The 23,409-nt window shown below is 40.4% G+C and overlaps 2 protein-coding genes across 5 annotated transcripts; both read right to left on the minus strand.

Annotated features, from left to right (window-relative positions):
* Window positions 1-291: 291 nt before the first annotated feature.
* On the minus strand, window positions 292-20,252 carry CCDC183 (coiled-coil domain containing 183). Its single transcript, XM_074210657.1, has 14 exons — window positions 20,173-20,252; window positions 18,682-18,803; window positions 14,561-14,638; window positions 13,861-14,028; window positions 13,282-13,386; window positions 9,218-9,340; window positions 8,576-8,737; window positions 8,379-8,430; window positions 6,523-6,623; window positions 4,788-4,948; window positions 3,155-3,320; window positions 1,575-1,691; window positions 1,372-1,471; window positions 292-539 (listed from the first exon to the last, which is right to left on the minus strand). Exons 1-14 carry the CDS (start codon window positions 20,240-20,242, stop codon window positions 418-420), a joined length of 1,647 nt encoding a protein of 548 aa, XP_074066758.1. The 5' UTR covers window positions 20,243-20,252; the 3' UTR covers window positions 292-417.
* On the minus strand, window positions 20,173-23,341 carry TMEM141 (transmembrane protein 141). 4 transcript variants are annotated; one of them, XM_074210661.1, is made up of 5 exons: window positions 23,232-23,341; window positions 22,945-23,011; window positions 22,705-22,788; window positions 22,183-22,290; window positions 20,173-21,550 (listed from the first exon to the last, which is right to left on the minus strand). In XM_074210661.1, the coding sequence occupies exons 1-5, from the start codon at window positions 23,283-23,285 to the stop codon at window positions 21,483-21,485; spliced, it is 381 nt and encodes a 126-aa protein (XP_074066762.1). In that variant the 5' UTR covers window positions 23,286-23,341; the 3' UTR covers window positions 20,173-21,482. The 4 variants fall into 4 exon arrangements, with proteins under 4 accessions (XP_074066762.1, XP_074066760.1, XP_074066761.1 ...); XM_074210659.1 differs by having other exon boundaries at window positions 22,183-22,308; XM_074210660.1 differs by having other exon boundaries at window positions 22,705-22,791.
* Window positions 23,342-23,409: the final 68 nt, after the last annotated feature.

A 23,409-nucleotide genomic window follows, 5' to 3' on the forward strand; every position in this document is an offset into this window, starting at 1 on the left:
CTTCGGCACCTAGCCGCCCCTAGGGCAAGTCTTTTACCTTTCTTTGTGCTCCTGGGGTTTAGCACAGTGTTGGGCAGATTGATGATGTTTGAGTTAGGGCAGAGCCAGAAAGATATCCCAGGGGTCCCAATTCTCATATCTAACTCTCTTTTTGCTTTCCTATACAGTCTTCAACTCTCCCTTTCTGTAAGTAGAGTTGACAGCAGGCATTAGGGGTTGCTATCCTCAATCTCCTATGATGATTCCACTCAAGATCCATCTTCCTTTACCCCGTAGCTGCTATATGAATGGCTTATGTTATATTCAGTTCTGAAAAAAATTTATTTGGGTAATAAACTGACCATGAAAGGAGGCGGTCCATTGTGACCTGGAAAGTTGGACATGTTAGCCTTTGCAGGGTTAAGGAAAGGATCAAGGTTATTTCTTCTTCCCTTTCTTGATATTTTTGGATTTAGATTCAATCAAATTTTCACTTTCCTTCTTGATCTCTTCGCGGGAAGGAATATAACTATGGTCTACATCAGGAAATTGGAAGGATTCTAGAAAAAATAAAAGGCAAAAGGAAAGTGGAGGAGCTCCCAGACCCCTCTCCAGGAGGTTATCTGAGGAGTGCTAACTTCCCATGAGGATAGAGTCACTGAATTTGTTACTCCAGGAGAGTGGCCTACTAGCAAACCTTAAATTCAATTTTATTCCATCTCCCTTTCCTACCCACCAGGGCTTTCAGACTAACATTGTCATTATTATTAATTAGGAAATCAAGGAAGAAATACCCCTCTTCCCATGCTGCATGATATTTAAATAAGTCCCTTTGAGATAATCTGTAGAACATGTTCCAGTCCATTTCCTCATGCCCTGCAAATGTAAACTGTTATTTCTTAATCAAATGATGGATGGTGGTATGGCAGAAAAGCTCATCTTTGATAATTGATATCAATCTGATAATTCAGAGACTAAGAACAGGGGGGGAAGCACGTTCTCAGAACATAGTCCATCATGTTGGGAGGAGGGAAGAAAGTTAAACAAAGTGTTAATCCGGTTCCATCTTGCCTCATATACTCCCAGCTACTCCTCTTTGGAAATGCTGCTCTGAATATCTGGAAATGTTTAGTTGAAGACCTATGTGGGGGTGTCTAGTATTCCACAGACTTCCCCCAATCCCATTAAAGACAACTAGAAACCTCAGCTACTGAGTTCTCCCCAAGTTAAAAACTAATACTTATGTCTAATTCCTCTTCTTATCCCTGTTGTTTAAATTTTTGTTTGTGGGGTTGGGGGAGATTGAATTTGCTGAAGTCAGGATCAGCAGCCTCAGACATAAGGCTGAAATGAATTTTCAATAGATTTATCCCCTAGGACACTGTAACTCACCTCTCCCATCATCATCATCAATATCTTCAAAAGTAATCCTCAGGTTATGCTTCTCTTTTAGAGTTGTTTCCTCTAGGAAGTCTCTCACTTTCTGGGAGGGCTGTAAAAGCAGAGCTCTCATAAGATAGATCCAGGGGAAAGAAGCGCTGGGAGAAGGGGGTATATTAAAGAACTTTTCTGCCTTTGTCCTCCCCCTCATTTACCTCTTTGCATATATCCGCATATTTCTTAGTTATTTCTATCAGATAAAGTAGTTTCTTCTCACAGAATTGTAGTTTGCTGTAGGAATCTTTGATATCAGCAGGAGTAGGGATTCCTTTCTGAAGACAAAGAAGTGTCACTTTTCCTCTCAACTTTCTCCCTTTAACCCATCTCTGCAGGGAGCTTCCCCAGGATCAGAATTTCAGACTGGAGGGAGTGTTGGGTGAAGGGTCATATCTTAAGTGCCTTTTTATACTCCTCTGGGAAGGGACAAGGTAGAGAGTGGGAGATACCACTAGCTCAGAACAAACAGGACCTAGATAGGGTTTAGGGGACAAATTTTGGGTAACTGAACTCAGCATCAGAAGAATGGGGATGTATCAAGACTGAATTGGAGAAGATTCAGAAAACAGGTATATAACTAAAAGAATTCTTGGGACAGGGAGGGATGGTTAGATGAGACTTGATTCAAAAGATTGAATTGATTAGATCTTTTAAACCTAGGAAGATAAAAGACTGAAAAGTAATATAATAGGAAGCTATAAAATCATAGCAGGGCTGAGAGGAGTAATCCTGGCTAATCTCTAGAGCTATATTCAGGGTATTTCCCCACTGGCCCCCTCACCTTTGAAACCATTTTTTTTTTGAGGTGGGGCAGGCAGTTAAGTGAAGTTAAGTGACTTGCCCCAAATCACACAAATGGTAAGTATCCAATGTCACATTTGAATTTAGATTCTCCTTACTCCAAGGCCACTCTTTTTTTTTCTTCTTCTTCTAATTACTAGACCTGTGATTTTGTTAATGTAGAAAGCTCCCAGGGAAGAACTCTCTCTAATGATGCAGGTCAGCATTTTTATGACAACTTATTTTTCTTAAGAGTTGCCTGGGTAGAGGCAGCTAAGTGGAACATTGGATAGAGTACTGGACCTGGAGTCAGGACCACCTGAGTTGAAATCCAGCCTCGGACAAAATTACCTGTGTGACCTTGGGCAAGTCACTTAACCCCACAGACCTGCGAAAACAAACAAACAAACAAACAAAAAGAGTTGCCTGGGAGCACTAAAGTGACTTTTTGAGTTTGAGAAAGCCTTGAACCAGGTCTTTCTACTCCTCTATCTATTATGCTGTGTTGCTTCTCCTCCTTTGAAGCAGATCACTTTATGACAAATTACAGGCTGTACTGCTTCACCCTTTGTTTGGAAACATTTTCTAAGAATATCCTGGTGATTGGACTGCTAGTATAAATATGTTCCTTTGACCTTGTACAATTTATTGTTTTTACAAATGAGTAAACTTAGGTCCAAGCTCTCACTGGAGACAAAATCAGGACACCAATCTGACTTTTTAAAATTCCAAATCCAGTACCTTTCTCCAATATATCAAGATAACTTAATTATAGAGACCCAACAGATTATTAAGGGACTAAAAGGTTTAAGGGGGTCATTTTTAATCTGAAAAATCATTTTAGGGAAAAATCTGTGGCTTTCCCTAAACTGGTTCTTCCTAGAACCATCAAGGTCAGAGGGGCATTTCTTGTTTTCCTAAAGGAAATTGGGCTGAGATTTGACCAGAGCAGCAATACCTTTGAGGGCAATGTGATGCCTATCAGTCGAATGAACAGATTGTCAATGCCAAGCTGAATATTGAGAAGCATCTGCTCACTCTTCATCAAGTTCTGATTTTCCTGTTGTAGTCTTTCTTTCTCCTCTTCCAGCATCACCTTCATTTTCTCCTCTAACTTCTTAAATCTATAGGTCCCAGAGTCCAGAAAGAAGTAGGGGAGGGTATTTTGTTTACTCTTAAACAAGAATATTTTATTAATGTATAAAAAAACATTATTTGTACAAAATGAGAATAGATAAATATTAAATAAGAAAAAAAAAGAAGTAGGGGAATGGGCACTGAGGTAGCCATCCTGCCCAGGATAAAAATAACCTAGTCCTTGAAACTCAGGACCTAAGTGCCATCCTCAGCTCCCTACATTCTACTCCTCTCTCTCCCACATCCTCTCAGTTTCTAAGTCCTATTGAGCCTACCTTTGTATCATCTTTTGAATACACTCCCTTCTCCTCTCACACTGCTACCTTACTGGTGAAAAGTCCTCATCAGTTCTGGAATACTGTAATGGTCTCCTGGTTGGACTCTGTGTCAAATCTCTGCCTATTCCAGTTCATCCTTCACTAAGCTTTCAAATGAGTTTCCTAAAGTACAAGTCTGACCATGTCACATCTATATTCAAGAAACTTTATTGACTTTATTTCATCTTCAGGATCAAATATAAAATTCTATCTGTTTTTTTAAAACCCTTATAATCGAGGGCAAGCTAGGTGGTGCAGTGGAGGTTTGGAGTCAGGAATACCTGAGTTCAAATCCAGCTTCAGACATTTACTAGCTGCCTGACTCTGGGCAAGTCATTTAATCCCATTTGTGTCAGTTTCCTCATCTGTAAAATGAGCTTGAGAAGAACCAAATATCTTTGCCATGAAAACCCCAAAAAGGATCATGAAGAGTCTGAAATGACTGAACAATAATAAAAACCTGGTCCCCGTCTTCCCAATCTTCTTATACCTGACTACCCTCTAAATGAGGTCCAGTGACACTGGACTGTATTTCCTGACTCTCAGTATTTTCACTGGCTGTCCCCCATATCTAGAATGTTCTCTCTTCCTTTCTATCTTGTATCTTCAAGTCTCAGCTCATGTCCCACCTTTTGATTTCTCTTAATGCTACTGCCTGCCTTCTGATTATTTCCAATTTGTTTTGTATATATCTTGCACAGAGTTGTTTCTGTGTTGAGCTTCTTCTTTTTTTTTTTTTTTGTTGGGGTTTTTGTTAAGTTTTTGCAAGGCAGTGGGGTTAAGTGGCTTGCCCAAGGCCACACAGCCAGGTAATTATTAAGTGTCTGAGACCGAATTTGAACCCAGGTACTTCTAACTCCAGAGCCGGTGCTTTATCCACTGTGCCACCTAGCTGCCCCCTGTGTTGAGCTTCTTGAGAGCAGGCACTGTTTTGTGCCTATCTCTAATACCTGGCACATAGTAGATGCTTAGCAATGCCTGCTGACCACCTGAAACTTGTACTCAGCCCACGATCCTTTTCATCTTCCTATGGATATGGTAGAAGCTTGGAACAGATCTTAGAACTATGAGAATTCACTTCTAGGGAAGGCTTAGGGGAAGACTTGAGGGTTCCCAGGTTTACCCTCTCTCCTGTACCTGTTGGTGTTTGGGTCCTGATGAAACTTGAGCATTGCCCGTTCTAGGTCCAACTTCTGCAGGAGGGCCTCAAGCTCTTTCCGTTTCTCTTCATACTCTTTGGACTGCTGCAGCAGGTTTTCCTGGGTGTTTTTCTGAGCCCGGAACCTGCCTGCGATATCCTGTTTGGTATGCAAGGAAAGAAGAATGTAGGCCTAGGTCTGTACAAGTGAGGAAAGAGGCAACACAGTCCTCTTGGACAGAAATACCAAGAAGCCCAAATAGAGCTGAGCATAACCCCTTCCCTCCACATAGCTGGGATATAGCTCAGACTTCCTCAAACTCCATGATCTCTCTGTTGGCCAATGGTGCTGATTGTTAACCAGAAGCCTAATTTGAATTTAGCCTAATTGTAAAGTTAGAACTAGAAAACCTGGAATTTTAGTCCTTTGGACACTTAGAGTGTAACCCTCTGGACAAGTCATATACCCTTCCCACAGAGTCAGGAGGCTATTTGAGACTGTAAGTTCTAGAGGAGTGGTCAGTTTTCACAAACTGCTGACCTGCAGGTTGTTGCTGGAAAACCAGATGAAAATGTAATTGGGAAATAGTTGGCAAAATAAACAAAATTATAAAAAAGTTGTTCAGTTCTGTCTGATTCTTTGTGACCCCTTTTGGGGTTTGCTTGGCAAAGGAACTTGACTGATTTGCCATGTCCTTCTCCAGCTTACTTTACAGATGAGTAAACTGAGGCAAAAAGGATTAAGTGACTTGCTCAAGGGCACACAGCTAGTAAGTAAGTGTCTTTGGCTGGATTAGAAGTCAGGTTTTCCTGACTCCAGGCCTGACACTCTGTCAACTCTTTCACATAGCTACCTCAAAAAAATATAATGTTAAAATGTAGTTTTTTAAGTCAATCTATAGCCTGCAAGAATCTTTATGAAGGCCCTATTTCAATTTGAGTTTTACACCATGACCAAAACTAGTGAAATAACAAGTCTAATCTTTTCTCAGTTCTTTCTCTCCCAGAAAAGGTGTATATGTAGAAATAGGGGGAAAGGCAGGGTGGTGTGAAAGAAGTGGGGAGGGGAAAAGTTCGTAGACTCATGGATTTAGACTTGGAGATCACCTAGTCCAATGATAAAGCTTACTTTCTTACAGTTTGCTTCTTGTAATCTTGTGCAAAGGCCACAAGTATGCAGAAGCCAGCAGCACAGGTATCCAGGTAAAGAACTCCCCTAACTTGCCCTAGGCACAGTCATTCCTATTCATGGAAGGGGAGTCAAAAGACTTAAGAGATCCTGAAGCTATCCCATTTCTTCCTTCTCTTTTTCCATCTAGCTTGTTCATGTCCTGGGACTTGGCTAGGATAACAGAAAGCTACAAATGAAAGGACATTAAGTATGATCTAATCCACCTGCCTCAGCTTATATGAGGAAACTGAGGGCCAAAGAGGACAAACGATGACCAAGTGGTACAACTAGGCCTTGAACCCAGGCCTCTGGATATCAGGTTCATTATTCTTCTATAATATACCACAGTTCCATGTGTGGTTTGTGGACTAGGTGTGTCATCTACTGGGTGAGGTGAAGGTGGTGGTAGTGGTGGGGTTGGAATTGATTTGCTTTCTGTCCTTACTCAAGCTAACCCATGGAGTTTTTCCATCCTCAGCTTGGTCTATATGCCATCACAAACTCCTCTTCCCTGACTCCAGGCCACCTTAGGGCTCTGAGAAAAGAAGAGAAGTTGCTCTTACCCAGAGGTGAGAGCATTTGACAGCAGTCTTGACCTTTTCCACTATTTGGGTGACAGCTGCTTGGTACTCAATATCAGACTCGGATACATCTTGCTGTTTTCCTGAAAGGAGTGGAATAAAGTAGTCATATAGGGGTGGTGATGGAAGGCAAGGGAGTTATCGAGTCTCCTCCAAAGTGCTTGCCCATCATTGTGTCTCTGGGAATACCCAGTCACAGAATGTTTGAGTTGGGAGAGACCTTAAGGGATTATGTAACACAGCATTCTCATTTTACAGTTGGGAAAAATGAGACTGGAAGATGACACAATTCAAAACATTAACTCAAATCTCCTGTACTATCTTTTCCTTTGACAAAGCTACTTAAGAGTCAGGAAAAAGCCACTAGGATGGGGCTGGGGAGACTTGGGACTGGAGTGAGGTGTGAGAAATATTTAACTTAGTAGCATGTGGTTTCATCCTCACTTTTTTTATTTTTTTAAAAAGAAGTTGTTAAATTCTACCTCTTTTCTCACTTTTCTTTATAATAAAGTTGTGTTTACATAAGCTTCTGGGAATTTAGAGTTCTACTCAGATTTATCTATTTGGGAACTCAAGGGACTCATCCCCTTACCTTGATGTCATACCCTGTGAAAGCCATTTGATACCGGGGCCTTCAGTGTCACTGTAGCTGCTTGAATGCACATATTGATCAGTAAGTAACAGGATGGACCAGGCCAGAGGCTAGAGATGCCAGCTCAGGTATACACCAAGGCTATGAGAGTTGCTCATAGTTGTCAGTTTATTTAGGAAGTATATCCTTGATCCTGATGGTAGAAAAACTAATTGCTAGGTATGATGAAGGAAGAAAGCTCTAACCTTTGATTCAAATAATTCAGTTTATAAAACAGTGGTGTGAGTAAAAGGGGCAAGAAGACAGGAACTAGTCTGATGTATATGAAGGAATGTAATGGAGAGAAAATTCAGATAGTGAATTTGATGAGTCAAAGGAGATTCACTGGTGTTGTGCAGGCATGTTGGACTTGGATTTAGAAAGGTTTGACTTCAAATGCCACCTCTGACATTGAGCAAACACAATCTTTCTCAGCCTCTATTGTCTCATTTGTAAAATGTAATAACAGCACCCCATGTAATAGATTTGTGAAGATAAAATGAGATTATATGTATACATATGTATATATATATATTGTCTTTTGCAAATCTTAAGCATATATGAAAGTTATTATTAGTATTATTATGATATTTAGTAGGAGAGTTCATTAGGTGACCAGTTGTATTCTGTTCTGTGTCCTGGTATCTTTTCCCATGAACCATTATCACCAATACCAGTACTAGAAACAGAGACAAGAACACATGCACATATATATTTGTATGGACACATATGTATTATGTATAAATATTATATATATGTATATGTGTTTGTATATATATTTGCAAGATTAAGTTTCCAAGTTCTCAGATTGGAGGGAACAAGCAAGCATACAAATCTGTACCATAATAATACTTGTAATAGCTTCCATTTATACAGGTTTTGAGTTCTGACAAAATACATTACTTATAATATTTGATGTGAATAGGCCATCCATTTAAGAGTGGTACCTGGGGAACAGGCAATTCCTATCACTCTATGAGTCTCTGTCCTTTTTGGGTTCCTACCCCATGCCCCATGCCCATGTAAGTTAGGTGATGGATAGATTGCCCAGGGAGTCTGTATTCCCTCACATGGGTATAATGATTGACCTCCTGGGGCATGATCCTTCAGAGTATTGCCCTGGACTGGGACTATCTGAGAAACCTTTTTCCAAGAAACCAAGATGGAGGCTAAGACATACAGAAGCTACTCATCATTTATTTTTTACCTTTTAGTGGCTCTGAGGTCACCAAGGAGGAGCATTCCAAATCTTGCCTGCCCTTTGGGGGTGGGAGTGGAGAGAAACAAAAACAGTGATTGTATCAATCATAGATGGTCACTTTGGGCAGAGAGTATGTGAATCTTGACCCCCTCTCCCCTTCCTGATATGGCAGGAACATGAAAATCTTCCTTCCAAACACTCACCCAAGTGGAACTTTTACTTCCTACTTCCAAGGGTCTCGTTTTACGGTGCTTGTCAATGACAGCAGAATGAACCTTTTCAATCAGTTTCTTCTGTTGTATGAGTTTTTGTTCCCTGGCCCTGCGCTCAGCAAGGAAGGCTGTCTCCATTTCTGTCATGTTCACCTGGGGTGGAATGATGGGAACAGGGATTGACAGTGATCCACAAACTAATCCTAGGTAAACTGATTTACCTCTGCCTCATTGTAGACCCCACCGGGTTTATCTCAGACTGACCCACTGTGTGGTCAGAGCTCTGGGTTATCACAGGAATGTGTGAACAAATCCACAGCAACTCTTGGGAGGAAACAGCCTCAGTAGAAAGAAACAAGCAGCTAGGATTAGGCTATGACCTGGGAGTGGGGCATGAGTTAGGAATTAGGGGTAACATGACATTGTGGGAGGATGGGTATAGTCAGGAAAGGAATGAATATGAGGCTAGTGGTTATATATATCCCCTTTTAACCTCTGATGTAGGAAGTGGAGAGGAGCATGAATCTCCCAGATTATTTATCGAATTAAGTGTCCCAAAAGAAAAACTTAGAGTTAGCCTGGGGTGGGGGTGGGAGGTCCCCTCATCTTTTCCCCCCGTTTCAGTTTCCTGACCTTGGCCTCTTCTGTCATCTTTATGGCTTCATTGGTCATTAAAGTCATGTCGGAAAGATCCTTCTGGTAAAGCAACACCATGTTCTGCAGCGTGTCTAGCTGTGATGGATAGTGTGTCAGCTCCTGATGACAAGAACACAGGGAATTTTCTTTATGCAATAAACATTAAGAATATATTATTTTGTAATAGACTGTGCTAGGAGCTGGAAATATGATAGTGAATGAATAAAAGATAACATATCAAACACTTACTAAGTGCTAAATGTACACACCAGAAACTTACACTCTAAAGGGGGAGGTAGCAAACATTGAGGAAAAGTGACTAGGGACATGTTTTGGTTTTGGCAATCCCAGGAATGGAGAATGGAATGACAAAGCAGTCAACTGACATTTCAATCCTTGAAGCAATAACGGTCTTGATTTGTTGACAGCCCCCAATGAAGGACAAGATGAAGTCATCCCCATCCTTAAGAGACTTACATTTAAAGTACTGGGATACAATTTCAAAACATAGAAATAAATAGAAAGTGAATTGAAGGGGAGAATAAAAGCATTAACAATTGGGAATGGGGAATGCTAAAAAGGGCAGCTGAGTGAATCAGGAAAATCTGAGTTCAATTCCAACCTCAGACACTTACTGAACAAGTCACTTAGCCCTATTTGCCTCAGTTTCTCACCCATAAAATGAGGGTACACTGAACAAGGAAATGGCAAGCCATGTTGGATATGATTGAACAACAGCACTTAATCTGGGACCTGAATAAAGAAAAGGACTCTTGAGGGACTGGTACATGGAAGGGCATTCTGGATATGGAGGATAAACCTGTGCAGAGGGATGGCAGTGGGAAATGAAATACCAGAGTTAGTATGGTGGGAATGGAGAGTACATGAAGGTGAATAATATGAAAGGTATGGAAATGTAGAAGAGGGCTTTAAATGCTACATTTTATCCTAGAGGTATTAGGGAACCACTGAAAATTTCTGACAAAGGGAGTGATGAGATCAGATTTGTACCTGAGAAAGAGTCCTTCAGAGCCTTAGGGGAGGGAGAAAATAAAGTAAACTCTTGCAGTTGCTTAGTGTACAGGACTTATGAGGATTTGACCTAGGAAAGTTGACAAATGATTATATAGAAGAAGGGCAGATGTGAGAATAATGTGATTATTTGATTGTTGGCTAAAGAATGGTAAAAGATGTGGCAATGTTGATTGGAAGACTGTAAAAACGGGTGACTGGAAGAAAGGTGGTGGTGTCCATAACACAAAGAGGGAAATCTTTGAGGGAGAGAGATGAAGGTTCTTTTTGTATTCATTGAGTTTAAGATGCTAATTGGATATCTAGATGGAAATCTTTCTTGGAAGAAAGTAGTTGGCAGTATGAGACAAGGTCAGCAGAAAGATTTCAAGTAGCTTTATCTATTTTGGGGTCATTTATATTGGGAAGCAACAGTAGTGCTGTGGAAATATTCTGACCAAATCCCATAAGCATTATTTGTGTGACTTTAGGGGCATTCATTTAACTTTTTTGGGTTTCAATTTTCTCATCCATAAAAATGAGGTAGGAGGATGAATTAGATGATCACTAAGGACCTTCTAGCTTTAAATCTATGATCATATAATCCTATGAGCCCACAGCAGATAATGATTATCCCAAAGGAGTAACTTAAGGGAAAGGGATATATAGAAATAAGAAGGCCCATGTTATTGCCTTTAGGTGGATCCATATGGAAGGTAGATTGGAAATGGATGTGATCAAGCAAAGGAAACTGAGATAGTCTGTAGAACTTCTGGATATGAGCCACCAGATTTGTGCAATGGTCAGACAGGTTGGATCAGAATGAGGAGACAATGTCACAGACATTGCTGAGAAATGAGGAGAAATGATGGATTAGTGTCAAAAGCTGCAAAGATCAGTAGTATGGAGACAAGTAAATGCTCTTGAATATTGCAGTTAAAAGATCTTTTGAGAGAAAATTTTCAGGAGAATGGAGTCATATTATAAGGAGGTAAATAGTGAATAAAAATGGAGATAGAGGCAGTTGATTTTTCTAGGAGTTTTCAAAGGGGAGATGGGATGATAGTATGAGGGAATGAAAAGTTTAAGTGAAGTGTTTTTTATGGATGGGGAAGACAGGGATATTCAAGGGCACTGGGGAAAGAGATAGTAAATAATGAAGAGAAAGATGAAAAAATGATCAAGATGACAAGCCCTTTTTGCTTGGGAAAACAGGCAGGAATGGGACTGGGTGAACAAATAGAATTGGTAACTGCAATTTGTGCCCTGGTTCTGATTCTGATCTAAGTGGGGAGACCAGCAGGGAATTAATTAGCTAGTGTTTAAACATTGAGGGTCTGATAATTTTTATGTTTAATGGATATGAGGTGGCAAATCTATTGTTTTCCTTTGAATTTCCTAAATTTTTAATGGAGAATCAGATGGTACACAATAGAGAAAACAGGCTTAAGAGGATCAGTTTGGGTTGTTCAAGGTTGGCTTCTGACATATAGTGATGGTGTGATTCTGGGCATTTAACCTCTCAAGACATTGAACAAACTTGGCTCTTTAAGATATTAAGTCGTAGGACAGCTATAGATCAGCATGGATAGTTTTTTCTCAAGGGTTGCAGATACCCCTATATGTTGATGAAGTTCCAGGGCTCAGGCTCTCTCTATCCCAAATTATTAGTGAGAATGAACAGCTTTCCAAGCATTTATGTTTCTTCTTTCTTGAACTGACCATATTTTTTGGTCTTTTAGCCACTGCTATTGTTCTTACTGACTTAAATTTGCTTGGGCAAATTGTGGAAATCATGTTTTTATAGTCATATTCATTGTGAATATTTTCCCATTCTGTTTTTTTAAAAGAAAAGTTTTTACTTTTTATTGTTTAATTAAAGGTGTATATAATTGACTTATTTCTTTGACAATTAGAGATTTATCTAGAGACAAATTAGATATCTGGAATAAGTATATTATTCTGCTTTTTCTAATTTATGATTTATTTTGTACATTTAGCTCATTAATCCATCTGGAGGTTTTTGATGTTTGTGGCATGAGGCATGAGACATCTAAATTTACTTTTCTCTATGTTAAAAAACAACTTTCCCAATTTGATTCATTGAATAATGAGCTTATACCATTGCAGTATACTAACTTTTCATTTGTTCTAGTTTTAGTATCTCATTTCACTCTAATATATTTTGACATCCATGAGGTGCTTAAAGGCAATTTTATTTTATTTTATTTCATTGACTTATACACCTGAATCATGTATATAGGTGGGTGGTGGGAGAAAGCTCAAATCTAATCTTCTACCAGAGGCCTTTCCTGGTTCCTCCCTTCCCCTCAAGGTGGCTTTCTGGCTGGCTCTGTAGATAACTTGCATGCATTGTCTTATTGGCATATTGCTTACTTCATTAGAAGATGAAGTCTTTGAAGGCAGGGACTGTTTTTAGCTCTTTGTACCTGAAGTGTCTGGTACATGGTGAGTGCATGATAAAAATTTATTTTTTTGATTGAAAGAGAAAGAGCACTGGAGAAGCCTGGATATACTGCTGGATATACATAGTTTTTTTTTTTTTTTTTTTTTTGTTATATAGAGGCATTCTTCTCTATTTTGGCTTTTGCTTGGTAACATGGAAGATAGAACTAAAGATCCTTTAGCAGAAGAGTCAGATATTGAGTCCTATTATGTCATAGATAGCATTCCATTTTGAAGTTGTCCATCCCCAGGGGCTAATCAACAGTCATTAGATTATTATTGGGGTGGTTGAGTTCAAAGTAGGGAAATCATAGGTGAACTCAAATCTGAAATATTACTAGGTAACTTAGACCTTGTCTAGGCCAACTCTCTCATTTACTGATGAAAAAACAGACTTAGACAGGTGTAATGACCTGCCCAAGACAACAGAAGTAGTCAGATTTGAAACCATTGCCCCCCCCCCCCCCCCCCCCCCCCCCCCCCCCCCCCGCCTGCACACTAAGCAGACTTCCTGGAACTAAACTAACCAACTTAAAATGCAGTATCGATGGGAATGGAGGTGGGAAAAGCGGAATGGGACTCACTTTTTTCAGATAATCCAACAGTGGAATGTAGAGTGAATAAATGTTCTGGCTAGTATTGAGCTTGATCATTGTCTTTTCAATATTGTTCTCTAATTGACGGATGATCTGGAAAGTTGAGAGCAGTATGTATGTTTATGTGTGCATTTGGTAGGAATTTCTAAAGCACAAAGGGGAGGGCCAGGGGTAGGAATATGCTCCAATGGGGCAAGACCATAGCCTCCCCATAGGGAGGGATTTGCCCCAGTGTTAAAAGGGAAGTAACCAAAGGATAGGTTGGAAGGAACTCCTTGCTCTGTCCCTCCTCCCTCCCCCACCCTAGCATTGGGTTTGTACTCATGCTCTGTGATCTCTGTCTCCACACAGTGAGATATTTCTCTCCTTTTCTGGGGTTTACCAAGGGTGTGGTTTATGGTATTAGCTCCATGGACACAGCAAGTTCTGGGAAAGCTTTTTGGTTCTAATGCTGAGGGACCTGAGGTTGGGATTTTGAGTGGTCTCTCTCAGAATTCAAACTGTTTTTTTTAAGGGAATGAGAAGTGCTAATGTAAAGTCTTAAGTTTTGCTGGTCTGCCCTCTCACCTGCAGTTGCTGCAGTTCTTCTTTGCTACTGTTCTGCTGGCTCAACAGATTATCTAGTTCTAACTGCATGTTTTCGAGCATCTCCCCTCGCTGCCGCACAAGGTGTAGCATCACATTGTGAACATTCACACGGTCAAAAATATACTTACGCAACTTTTCCCGAGCTACCTGTAAAAGGTACAAGAGGGTTGGGCCAAGACTATGAAACACAGAGAGGGAGAAGGACAGAAGAGTGGATACAGGGGGAACTTAGGGAAGAAGGTAGAGTGGAGACATTGGGATGGGGTCCAAGACTAGAAATGGTGCAAGGATGGAGACTGGCATGGTGATAAGATTATTTCTTTCAGTTCTGTAAAGCATACTTCTCCTACTTCAACGTTTCCTTTTTGGATTTCTGCTTTGAAGACATCATATGCCTCCCCCAATTCTGAACTTCAAAAGCCAATGGCAACACTTCAGAACTTTTATCAGGGAACAGAGAGCTAACAACATCCCAATTTCCTTGTGGTATAAGGTGGGATGGCTTTGGGAGCCTTTTTGTCCTCAGGCATACTCTCATGGGTGTATATTTCATTTGAAATTTTTCTACTTAAACATCAAAGAAAGGGTTTATTTTGGGCTATTCTTTGGGAGGGGTGGGTAGGATATACTATTTCTACATTTTGTGGTTCTTGGTTATGCATCCTCCCTTAGTTGTTACCTCCACAGTACTTGGATAAGTGGCCAACTTCAAAGGTATGTTCTTGCCGCAGGCTCGGGCAATGGTCCGTTCATCATGCTGTAGAATTGAGGGATATTTAGCTGACCAGTTCCAAAGCCACAGTTGTTTCTCCCCTTATACCCCGATGCTCCAGGGTCCAAGCCTCAATCCCCAACACAATCCCCACCCAGTAAAATTTAATAATTGTACATATTTATAAAGTGCTTTAAAGTAGGTATTGTGACTATAATTATTCCCATTTTATATTCCCTATTTCTGTGAAAGTCATTCTTCAAGTCTCCCAGGTTTGTTATCTGAGCAGTATTCTAGATTCTTGACTCTCACTTATTCCAAATTTAAAAGTACTTGTCAAATCTTGCTTTTTCTACTTTCACAACATCTATTGCATCTAAACCCTTCTCTCAGACCTTCATCACTTTTCAACTAGACTATTGAAACAGTTTCCTAATTGGTCTCCCTAACTTAAGGAGATCTCCTCTCTTCAGTTCATCCAATACTTGCTACCAGAGTAATTTTTCTCAAGTGCAGATCTAATCATGCGACTCTGCTAGCAATCTAGTGGCATCTTATTGTCTCTAGAATAAAATATAAAGCCCTCTGTAAACTTTTAAATCACCAACACCACTTGGTCCCCTCTTTCCAGCCTCGCTGGACATATTTCCCCTCAATACTGCAATACAGCCATCTGACTTTCTCTCTAGTCTCCAAAATACTCTGTTTCCCATTTCTGTGACTTTGTAATAACCATTCCTCATGCCTAGAATGTACTCCCTCTTTACCTCCAACCTGATGAGTCACTCTCTTCTTTTAAGAAGCATTCAAACATTATGTGAACCTCTCCAAACTATCCATGTTCAAATACTTTGAATATATATGTATCAAATTTATATTTTTATATGTACTTTGTTTCCCCTATTAGAAAATGAGCTCTTTGCAAGAGATTTTTTTATTCCTTGTCCCCAGAGGCTAGCATAATACCTGTACATAGTAGGTACTTAATAAATTTTTTTGATTGAGGAGGAAAGTAAACCTCAGATAAAGTGATTTGCCCATAATCCTTTAATTAGTAAAGTGGTAGAATCAAGATTTCAAGGTCTTTTGACTTCAATTCCAGATTCTTCCCTTCCTCCTCAAACCAATTGCTCTTCCTTGCTCTTTCATCTCTTCTGGTCCCAGTTCCCCTACCCTCATTTCAGTTCTTACTGACATCCCTCCCCACAACCTGCCTCTCTTGCCTCATGGCAATTAGAAAAATTATCTTTCCCTGAGCAGACATTTTGAGCAGACTATGAGACAGCATGTTATAGTAGATAAAACATTAGATTTGGAAGACCTGGGTTTAAATTCTATTTTGGACACTAGTGGAATGACACAGGGCAAGTCAATTAATCTCAGTTTCCATATTTGTAAAACGAAGATAACATTAACACCTACCTCAAAGTTTTTGTGAGAGTCAAGGTACAATGCATAATGTTAAAAATAATATATTTAATATATACATATATATAATATGATATAGGTATAGAATCATAAAATAATATATACAACCAATTAATAAAATAAAATAATGTTAAATATTTTGAAAACTATAAAGCACTACATAAACATGAAGTATTTTTTTTTCAGTTAATAACTCTCTTCTATATATTCCACCTGGGTCCTCAGCCCTTTTCTTTTTCTTTTCTATTTTACATGTTTATCTCATCAGCTCCAATGAATTCAATTATCATCTCTATGCTGATGATTCTTAAATCTGCTTGTGCAGCTCTAACCTCTCTGACTACCAGTCTAACATCTTGAACTTTCTTATTAGACATCTCATCTTGAACTAGATGACCTATAGACATCTTAAACTTAATATGTTCCAGATGGAACTCATTATCTATTCCCCCTCAAATAATGCCCTTTTCCAAACTTCTTGCAAGATTGGGGAATGGTGGGATTGGGAAAATTGGCATAAAATTTTTTGACCCTCCCTTTGTGCCAGAGAAGAAGTCTGAATTTGCTCTTTTTTCTTTTATGGAATGTTTTACAATATCTTACTGTGAAATTTGGGTTGATATTATATATACTATACATATATTTTATATATTTCTGAGGTCCTAATCTTTTCCCATGTCATCTGCTGTTTTTTTTTTTTTGCAAGGCAATGCAGTTAAGTGGCTTGCCCAAGACCATACAGCCAGGAAATTATTAAGTGTCTGAAACTGGATTTGAACCCAGGTACTCCTGACTCCAGGGTTGGTGCTCTATCCACTGTGCCACCTAGCTGCCCCCCATCTGCTGGTTTTTACATATCATCTGTGACTTCTTCAAAACTCCCTGAAAATTCCCATTTATTATGCCAACCTGTGATATATTGAAACCATGATGGGAAAATTGTGATGTGGAAGGGATGATAATACCATAAAACACATCACTGTCCTCCCAGGTTCAAAACCAAGGTTTCATCCTTAACTTTTATCTCACCCCATCATATCCAATCTATTGCCAAGACCTGTTGTAAAATCTCTCAACTATGTCCCCTTCTGTCTTGTGATACTGCCAATACTTGTGTCCTCATGCTTGGATGATTGCAATAACCTGGGTTAGTCTGGCTACTCCAAGTCTCTTCCTGTTCCAATCCATCCTCCATTCAGATGTAAAAATGATATTCTTAAAATGCAGGTCTGACCATGAACCCCCTTAATAAATTCTAATATTTCCCTACCATCTTTAGGATCTAATATAAAATCCTGCTTGGCATTCAAAGATCTTCATAATCTGCCCTATTTCCTACCTTTACAGTTTTCTTACACTTAATCCCCATTCCTGATATCCTCTTCTATCCAGTGACATTGACTTTCTTGTTCCTCCAACTAGATACAGTCTCAGGGCATTTTCATAGATTGTCTGTCCCTCAGTCATTTTTGCCCCCTAGTTTTACTCGTTTCCTTCAAATCCCAGTTAAAAATCTCACAGTTTAAGGGGGTGGCTAGGTGGCGCAGTAAGTAGAGCACCAGCCTTGGAGTCAGGCGTACCTGGGTTCAAATCCGACCTCAGACACTAATTACCTAGCCGTATGGCCTTGGGCAAGCCACTTAACCCCATTGCCTTGAAAAATCTAAAAATAAAAATCTCAGTTTACAGGAACCCTTTCTTAGTCCTTTTTAATTCTAGTGCCTTTATTAATTATTTTTGATTTATCCTGTATAGAGCTTATTTTTACATGGTTGTTTGCATTTGGCTTCCCCACTTAGATTGTTAGCTCCTTGAGGACAGGTACTGTCTTTTACCTTTTTTTTTTTTTTGTATCCCCACAAAATAGGTGCTTAACCAGTGTTTCTTGATTGATTGACCCATAAGACTCAGTACTCTCCAAGAACAGGGAGTGTCTTTCCTATCATGTCAAAGCCTTTCTGTAAGATGGAGTCGGAATAAATTGCCTCTAAAGTTCCTTCTAGCTCTAAATTCCTGTGACTTAATTACCTGAGAGCTGGGAAAGTATTTCTTTCAGAACCAACATAGTTTTCTTGTCTAATATCCTGAACTGAAATGATATATGGAAGCTTTCTTGAATCTCTTGACTAGGGAAATGTGTGAAACCAGTGTTCCTCCCCACATGATAGTTCCCTTGTCCCATACTCTGATTAGGTGATTCTGCAACTAAAGTTGTCCCCAGTTGGGAGAAGCTTCTTTGGAGAAGTCCAAGGATCATAGATCCAGATTATAACTCTTGAGCTAGAAGGGACCTCAGAGGTCAGCTAATTCAACTTCTTCTCTTCATTCATTTAATAGTTGAGGAAACACACACACTAGGAAGATGAAAGACTTGTCCAAGATAGTAAGTGTCAAAGGTAGGATTTAATCTTAGGTCTTCCAACATATATTACAAATGGCTATTCCTTACCTTTTTCTCCTCCCTCTCCTCCCCACCCCCAAAGTCAGACTTCTTCCAAGAAAGGTGAAGATGGGGTAGTCTGGGAGATGGGGTGGAGTACCTTAGTCACCATAGGGCCCACAATGACTTTGAGTTATGGGGCTAAGGGAATCTAGAGAAATAGATTCTTTCCCTACTAGGAAATGGACTTTTACCCAGAGCTTTAGCTCAAGTTCCATACTTTTTTGGCAGTTGTCCAGTCTTGGTAGTAATGACGAATGTTGTTCTGCAGGATGTTAATCACATCCTTGTTATGGATTGCCTTCTCCTCCAAGGACTTGATTTGTAGAACTTGACCTTTTTCTGTAGGTAAATCAGATGCAGTATGGATGGGCACAGGAGTCAAGACATGAGAGGATAACTGTCAGAAAATACTTCCAAACTGGGACATTAATGCACTGTTGGTGAGATTGTGAATTGATCCAGCCATTCTGGAGAGCAATCTGGAACTATGACTAAAGAACAATAAAACTGATCATTCCCTTTGACCTAGAAATACAAATTCTAGACCTATATTCAAAAGAAATCATAAAAAATGGGGAAAATCCCACATGTTCAAAAATATTTATGGCAGCTCTTTTTGTAGTGGCAAAGAACTGGAAATTGAGAGGATGACCATCAATTGGGGAATGAGTGATAGAGAAACATGGAAAGAATTATATGAACTGATGCTGAGCAAAGGGAGCAGAACCAGGAGAACATTGTACACATTAATAACACTTTGAGTTAAACAACTGTGATGGAAGCAGCTCTTCTCAGCAAATTCAGAGATCAAGGACAACCCTGGGAGATCCGTTATGGACAATGCCATCCACATCTAGAGGGGGAAAAAACTCCAAAAGACTAAAGCACAGAATATATATTATGTTCACTTTCTTAAGACTTCTCTTATGTTTTTCTTCCTATCTCATGGGTTTTTTTCCCCTTTAGCCCTAATTCCTCTTATACAAAATGAGTAATATGTAAATATGTTAAACAAAAATGTGTATTGCAATTTTTACCAGACTGCTGCCAAGGATGGGGGCGGGGAAGGACAGGCAGTAGAAAAATGTGTAACCTATAAATTTGCAGATGGATGAATTTTGTTGCTTCTTGCTCCTCTTAGACCATGTTTTCGCCTCACAGAATATAGGAATTTATTCAAAGCAAACAACATTCATTCCTAGGAGAGTCTCATGGATTCCAACCTGGTAAGAAAAGTTCTCTATGGGAGGGATTATAGTTATGTGGGAGTACTCTCTCTAGAATTCCATGACTCATGGCAGCTTCCCAGTTTCATTTTTTGCCCCTCCTCCTTCTTTACTACTATACCTTTCCCCTGATTCTGTTGTCCAGATCTCAAAGTTTGGGCTTCAATTTAAGCCCTAGGATCTTCTGGAATTCCCCCCAAGGCCATACATTGATTTTTTTCCCCCCCGAACTCCCAGAGTATATATCTGTGCTATATTTCAAACTTAGTTATTGACTTATTCTGTATTGTTTTCTACTTATCTATGTTAGTCTTTTTGGCATCTTAGTGCTGTGAGGCTAAGAACCAGCATCTCTTATATGTATACTCACAGAGTGCCAAACACAGGTCTAACTCTAGACTTGCTGACTGACTGTCTGTTCCTAAGAGGCCTCAAACTATCATGCCAGGGTCTGAGATGGAATGAATGGGTATAAAGCTTACCTTGGAACTTGATGATGGTCTTTAGCTCCTGGATCTTATCCTTCAAGTTTTCTAGATCCTGGACCCTCATGGTGACAGTTCTGGGTCACTCTCAAGTCTTTTTTTTTCCCCCAAAGGGGTAAGCTCTCAAAACTCTGGTGTTAACTTGCCCACCTTCCTCCACTCTGGTTGATAGGCTAAGTAATGCCTCTGATCCAGTTGTCTCATTGTGAGCTGAGTGGAGCTGTTTGTGAAGCATAGGATTCTCAATTCTCATAGAACTTCAGAGTCCTAAACTTGCAGTCATTCAACTAGACATTTTCTAATGACCTATTCCCTAATAGACCCCATAGGCATTTATTCTTGGACCAAGTAAAAATGAATCTTATGATAATTAGCTAATTATAGCACCCTTGCGGTAAAGTGAAAAAATTATCAATTCATATGATAAAGCTGAAAGAACATAAGATTTGGGAATGAAGGACCTAGGTTCAAATCATTTTTTTTTATTATCTGATCAAAGAGGTACCTTTTCACCTCTCTAGGCTTTGATTTTCTCACCTGCAAAATATCCTCTCTAGAGTTCCTTTCAGAACCAAATTTTATTATCTATTCAGGTTAATTGATCATTTTATTCATGTACTGAACTGAATGATGACTCATACAAGTTAGTAAGCGTCTTGGGTTTGAACAAAGGGTTCAGTGAAGACAATTTTTTCTGAGTATCTCTTTTCTTTCCCCTTAAGGTGCAACATTTTAGGGCATGACATTTTGTTGAGATCTTTGTTTTGTATTTAGCATGCTGTATTTTGTTACCTTTATTTTTGCTTTATCTCCCTATTCAATGGAAAGTTGTATGAGGGCAGGTAGGTCTTATCTAAGTTTTGTATATTTCTCAACACTAAACACAGTCCTTAGCCTAAAAGGGATATATTAAAATTTTAGATTTTTGTTCCATGATGGCTCCTTCTCATCTTCCTCCATTTTTACAACTTTTGAAAGTTGAGAAGGCCTCCATTAGCACATAGGCTCACTTTACTTAGGTCTCTTTCCAACTCTGGCTTTTTGATCCTGGAGGGATCAAAGATAGCAGCATATTGATGCAATAGATACTGTGTTTCACTTTATAACAGTTTTAAGTACAGTTCCCACTGTCTATACCAGTTCTAATTGCCCTTAATCTCTAGTCCTTCTGGTTAGAGAGCACAAAAGCAGCAGACTGCACAGGATGATAGATCACTTTTTATAAGTATATACGAATTAGAGATTGGTATGCTTATGTACAGATGGAAGAGCCATGATGGTACTATAGACAAAATCATGGAAGATCTTTACTCCAAAACATCTCCATACTGATTTTTCTTCTGTTCTGGATCTGAGCACCCTGGAGAGGCTGGCTCTGTAAGAAATGAAAGAAACACTGTATCTGCTTGATTTTGTTGTTGTTGATTTCACAAGGGGACAAATGGAGCCCGATAAAAGAAGGTGCTCCTAGGAGGAAGCTAGAAAATAGAACCCAAGAGAGAGAAGGGAATTGTTTGGCTCCCTGAGATGCACTTCCCAAAACACTTTTTATAAAGTATCTGGCTTTGAGCTTGTGTTTGTAAGTAGGTCTGCAAGGATGCAGCCTTTGGTTTGCAATCTGTACCTAATTCCTCATAACTTTGTTCAAGAACCACACATTTTCCCAGAAGCTCAATGACCTTAGGGCTTTCTGCCTGCTCTATACTAAGGAACAAACATTCCTTCCCAGTCCCTATCTCCCACAACTCTAACCCTAAGCCAGGACAGAAGGGAAAAGACAAGTTTTATGTGATTGGCCTTTAGTTACTGTTCATTTCTCCTTCCTCCCCCTCCCTTACCTTCCCCCTTCCTTTTTTCCCTTTCATTTCTGAACAGCGTTGTAGGCTACAATATTTTTCTAATTGATTCACATTATCTTTTTCTTCATACCTGTAGTTCAGGATGTTTCCTTGAGAGAAAGTTATGGTATAGTTTGCCCACCTGCCTGACCCTTGGGACTCCACTCACCTGGGACATGGTCCTGGGGTAGTTGTCCAGTCTCTAAGAAGAGCCAGAGATCAGAGCATTTCTGTGTTTCCACCCGGGTCACTGCATAGCTGCCAACTGAGCCAGCAACTAAGGGAACAGGATGGACTACAGGAGTGAAAGGGTATGAACAGGGGTGGGCACAGACTCTGATCAGGGGCTTCTTAGCCTCTCCCAGATCTTTGGAAAAAAGGAGCCATGGCTAGGGTCTGGCAGCAGGAAATAATTTTCAGCCAGCAGAGGTAAATGGAATGACTTGGGTAGAGGGCTACCCAGTGGGGTCTCAAATAATTGAGGAATCTCAGGCTGGTTGTCTTAACCCTTCCTCCCCCCAACCCTTTCATTTCTTTAAGGAAAACTGATTGAATAGAAGGCAAAATCACACTACCTGGACAGGTCAGGGTCATGGGTGGTTGGCAAGTCAGGATTCAGCAATCTCTTCCAATGTATAGACACCTCTGTACCTCCCCTCCCCCTACTCTCCCATAAGCTTCTGGTACCTACCCATGGCCAGAAGCACTGTCCACTGCATGGGATAGGGCAACTTTCTCTGGAGGAGCTTCTGTAGGAAGAAGGCTGTGCCGGTGCCTGCTAATGGCCAAGTCCCTGATTAGTCTGACCCCCACTCTTGTTCAGTGTGCCCTGATCAAGGAGGGGGGGGCACCTCAGGGTACAAGTCGGAGATAGAAAGGTCCAGGACAAACCCTCCCCCTTCCCGGAACATAAGCCAACTTGCCAGCCTACCTGTAATGAATGTTATGATGCCTTTCATGAAGGCTTGGGATTGGCACGCAGCATACTCCCGGAGTCCCTGGGATGAGTACAGGTTCGGGTGCCAGTCACCAAGGAGACCCTCCCAAAGGGCAGCAGACCTTCCCACCCAAGAGGAACTCCCCCCCCCAAACACCAGGAGAGCAATGCCGCGTCCCCCGGCTCCCACGCCGTGCAGGTGCCTCTCCCCCAGCTCCTGCCTCTCGGCTCTTGCTGGGACTAACCCTCCATTTCCAGGACGGGCCCCCCCCGTTGCTCACCGGGTGTCTGGCGGCCACCGCATCGTCCACTCGAGATAGGCCCAGGTTAACCATTGCTGGGCGAGAGGCAGGAAGGGAGGCCGGGAGTGGGCGGGGCAGAGAGGAGGGAGTGGGCGGGGCTGAGGTAGAAGTCAAACCCCAGTCGCCTTGCCCTTGCCCTTCCTTCTCTTGCGGCTTT

The sequence above is a fragment of the Macrotis lagotis genome, chromosome 1 (genome assembly GCF_037893015.1).
Source record: "Macrotis lagotis isolate mMagLag1 chromosome 1, bilby.v1.9.chrom.fasta, whole genome shotgun sequence".
NCBI lineage: Eukaryota > Metazoa > Chordata > Mammalia > Peramelemorphia > Peramelidae > Macrotis > Macrotis lagotis.

What these genes read in the sequence shown, in the direction of transcription:
- CCDC183 (XM_074210657.1), bottom strand. Translation starts at nt 20,242, where the DNA reads ATGAGGGTCCAGGATCTAGAAAACTTGAAGGATAAGATCCAGGAGCTA. An exon ending in CTTATCCAAGTACTGTGGAG is followed by an intron (nt 14,029 to 14,560) that starts GTAACAACTAAG and finishes TACCTTTTACAG; the next exon opens with GTAGCTCGGGAAAAGTTGCG. An exon ending in TGTTGGATTATCTGAAAAAA is followed by an intron (nt 9,341 to 13,281) that starts GTGAGTCCCATT and finishes TCTTGTCATCAG; the next exon opens with GAGCTGACACACTATCCATC.
- TMEM141 (XM_074210658.1), bottom strand. Translation starts at nt 23,285, where the DNA reads ATGGTTAACCTGGGCCTATCTCGAGTGGACGATGCGGTGGCCGCCAGA. An exon ending in CGGTGGCCGCCAGACACCCG is followed by an intron (nt 23,012 to 23,231) that starts GTGAGCAACGGG and finishes TACTCATCCCAG; the next exon opens with GGACTCCGGGAGTATGCTGC. An exon ending in ACCCCAGGACCATGTCCCAG is followed by an intron (nt 21,551 to 22,182) that starts GTGAGTGGAGTC and finishes CATTTCTTACAG; the next exon opens with AGCCAGCCTCTCCAGGGTGC.